Genomic DNA, 3,576 nt, shown 5'->3' with positions numbered 1-3,576 from the left:
TACACTCAAGGGTTGATGCCTTACTGGTTGGTTCGTGGCTTGGGCTTTGCTCATTAGTGGGAGTGATGATCACCCTGTTGTTTCACAAGTGTATACAATAAGATCAACCCTAAGCTTTAACCTAGGCCTTGAAGGTTTAGGAATTATCTAGTTTTGAGATCTTTATGATGTGATGGTGTAACATATTTTTTTAAAAAAAAATTTGAAATTAAAAAAAAAGAACAAGAAAGAAAAATTTAAAAACGACTGCACCTGAAGAAACAGAGCCATTGTCATCATCATCTACATCGTTGGCACAATCATCATCGTTGTCATCATCAATACATGAATCATCATCGACATCATTATTCAATGTGGAAAGAAAAATCCATGATATCCATCATGATTTTCATGAAAATATCAACCTTCTTAACATGACATATCAAGAAAATCTTGCACAGGGGCCAAGTGAAATCCGATGAGAATAGAGTTAGCTGAAGGCTATATAAAACCTATTGCTAGTAGGGCTTGATACCATTATGCTTTGTGAGGAGTGCACACACACACACACACACACATGCATGCATAGATTTAGAGAGAGAAAGAGAGAGAGAGAAAGAGAGAGAGAGAAAGAGAGAAAGAGAGATAGAGAGATAGAGAGAGAGAATAGAGAGAGATAGAGAGAGAGTTAGAGAGAGAGGGTTAGAAAAAGATAGAGAAATAGAAAAAGAGTAAAAGAGCGAGTGTGAGAGAGAAGAGAAAGTGGGAGATAGTGATAGAGAAAGAGCTAGAGGGAGATGTAGTGAGATAGAGGGAGTTAGAGAATGATAATCTGAAAAGGGAAATATAGTTAGAAGAAGGGGAGTTAGAGAGAGATAGAGAGAAGAGAGATACTAGAAAGAGAGGGGGAAAGGGAGAGAGATCCTTTACTCGCTGGCTAGGCATATTTGATTATCCTTTCCTACTAGCCCAAAAACTTCTCTTATTTGGTTAAATACTATCCCACATATGTACAACTAAAAGAGTGATGTTCCAAGCATTTAGGAGCTTGCCAAATCTAGGACTCACAAAAGAATTTCTTCCATTCCCAATGGTAGATCAAAATTTCACCAAGAAATCTTAAAACATGCAAAAGGAATGCCAAAAACTAGTGCCCGCATATGAGCAAGTGATTTATGCAATGTTTTGCAAGAGGTTATGGAAACATCTTTAATAAGTATAGATGTTCCCAAATTTAGTAAGCCGTCCTTGCAATGACCCCATCAAGACTTATGGCAACACTACTACTTTGAGGCATTTAAGAATACATCATTACTTTGCTCCTCACCATGGAAAGCTAAGTACTTGTGCCTAACATAGAGTATCTTTCTGTCAAGAAGGCTAAGAACTTAGCATGCTAGCAACCCCAACAACTTAGCATGTTAGCTTCGAGAGTTTTCCTTTCTCATCACTAATTTTTTTGTGATTTTCAATGTTTAATTTATTTATGTAATCAATAACAAGAATAATCTTGTTTGGTAGTACGATTGCATAATTCCTAGCATACATAATTCTAGAATTTTAACAAGTATTAATACCATCCCATGAAAGGAAAGACTCGATATGACTTGGAACCTTCATCTACTCCTGAGTGATGTATACATTACTTAATGTTGGATAAAAATGTAGCATGGTCCACCATACTTAACATTGTTCTTTCTTGCACCATGTGATGCATGAAATATGTAATGTCTTCCTTAGTAGGTAACAATAAATGGTTAGGAGGTGCATATGGGTCCCAAACATGAAATCCATGAAGTAGATCTTTTCTTCTTAAATTTTGGATCAATATTAACATATGTTTGGTCCTACTATAATTATGAATATGCATCCATCTTTTCAACATGTATTACATAGAACTTTTGTACATGATGCTCTTTTCCATTCATGCATGAGATATTGTCTCTAGCTTTCAATGGTTCTTTACAAGGATTCCAATTGGAAATGAAGTTGGATACAACAACTTATCAATATCAAAGAAAATTATAAAAGGTTACTTCGATTTAGTTGGAGATAAGGAGCAAATTACTATAGTGTCTCTCAAAATTGGTAGTTCTTATGAAATGCTCGGCCCTGCGTGTCAAGGGCAATAGAGGGAGCAACATGTACAGTGTCCTCTGCCAGATTAAAGAAGTCAACTTCACATTGCATGGCTTGCCGAAATATGGAGAGAGCCTTGTCTCGTCGAAAATAGCAGCATGTATCCCACTTATCAATAATGTTTGCATGCTCTGTGTAGTATTTATCTGTGTTGTTTTTATCGACCCAAAATTGGTAGGGGTTCTTTTCCTTCCTAGAGACTGCTAATTCCTTCGCCAACTCACCCCATAGCTTGAAACATGGGTAACTCACAATGAGCATGTATATAGCCTCCTCCGTCTTGAGAGTGCTTCTCAGCAACTCCATATACTTTTCTGCTGCACTTCCTAGAAGAATACCATAATGGCCCGAGTCACCTTCCTCTATGTTCCATGCATTCAACAACTTCCTAGATGCACCCCAATACACGACAAGTAGGTCCTTGGCTAGCCTCCTCAGCTGGGCTACAGCATCCTTCTTCACGGACAACTCCCTCCATATATCTGCCACCTCACGACAAAATACAGCATCCTGGACCATGTATTTACCATAATGGTTTGGATCCAATGTTCCGTCACGGATGCCAGCAATGAACGTAGAATTTCGTGCGCCCTCCAATATGTCTCCTGAGTTTCTCCATAGATACTCCGACAAGCCAAGCTGATCATCGCTAGCTACGTCTGGAGAGTTGGCAACCAGACGAGATGTACTGGACTTATCCATCAACGTCCCTGCACTAACTGCATTAATAATCGTGGCATGTGCGATTTCATATTAGAAGTCAAAGTGAATCGTACAAATAATCAATTCATTGACAGAATCGCATGACAGAATCGCAAGCTGAAGCATTTCATTGATCCACAGCTAGAAGCACTCATCACTCTAGACGCTGTTTCGCGAGGGGAAACGGACTATGCAACATGAAGAGGGTAGTGCAGTTAGATCTAAAGCTGAAGAAAGAATGTGTGCGTGTGCGTGTGTGTGTGTGTGAGCACGCCGGATGCAGAGGCGGGGGCAGGCATAACAACACGTGCATAGAGAAAACCTTTGAAGCTCACCTGCGCCTGCGGATCTTCACTATGCAACTTCTTCGATAAACACAGCACTGCCCCCCTCGACGCCTCGGATTATTTGTAGATATGTGGTCTCCGATATTCCAACGATCAATGAAGAATGAGTACTGATCAATGTATGCAACATTATATACGTCCCAGTGAAGGATCGATGAATGCTTCATTTGCAATAATTCGCAAACTAGGATCTAAGTATATGCCTTGTCTTTTCGTGACGATAATGGAGGAGAACCTGTCGTACGAGTTCCTGATTTTCAATTATTAACATATTCGTACCTATGGGATTTACTCAGAAGAAACACAAGTATTTATTTGCTTCCAAGGAAACACTCGTGCCCTCCACATGATAAGCACAATATAGTTGAGTTTAGGCCCCAGCTTGAGTTACTCCATGTTGAAGTAAAAT

The 3,576-nt window shown here is 39.3% G+C and overlaps 1 protein-coding gene across 2 annotated transcripts; it reads right to left on the bottom strand.

Moving 5' to 3' along the window:
- Window positions 1–1,662: 1,662 nt before the first annotated feature.
- LOC148036987 (uncharacterized) lies at window positions 1,663–3,263 on the bottom strand. 2 transcript variants are annotated; one of them, XM_087677220.1, is made up of 2 exons: window positions 3,156–3,257; window positions 1,663–2,837 (listed from the first exon to the last, which is right to left on the bottom strand). In XM_087677220.1, the coding sequence occupies exon 2, from the start codon at window positions 2,818–2,820 to the stop codon at window positions 2,059–2,061; it is 762 nt and encodes a 253-aa protein (XP_087533346.1). In that variant the 5' UTR covers window positions 2,821–2,837; window positions 3,156–3,257; the 3' UTR covers window positions 1,663–2,058. The 2 variants fall into 2 exon arrangements, with proteins under 2 accessions (XP_087533346.1, XP_087533345.1); XM_087677219.1 differs by having other exon boundaries at window positions 1,665–2,828; window positions 3,156–3,263.
- Between the last annotated feature and the right edge of the window lie 313 nt (window positions 3,264–3,576).

Source organism: Lygodium microphyllum, chromosome 4 (genome assembly GCF_053477565.2).
Source record: "Lygodium microphyllum isolate KBCC chromosome 4, Lygodium_microphyllum_v1.1.10, whole genome shotgun sequence".
Classification (NCBI taxonomy): Eukaryota; Viridiplantae; Streptophyta; class Polypodiopsida; order Schizaeales; family Lygodiaceae; genus Lygodium; species Lygodium microphyllum.
This window is presented reverse-complemented; position numbering and strand designations above follow the sequence as displayed.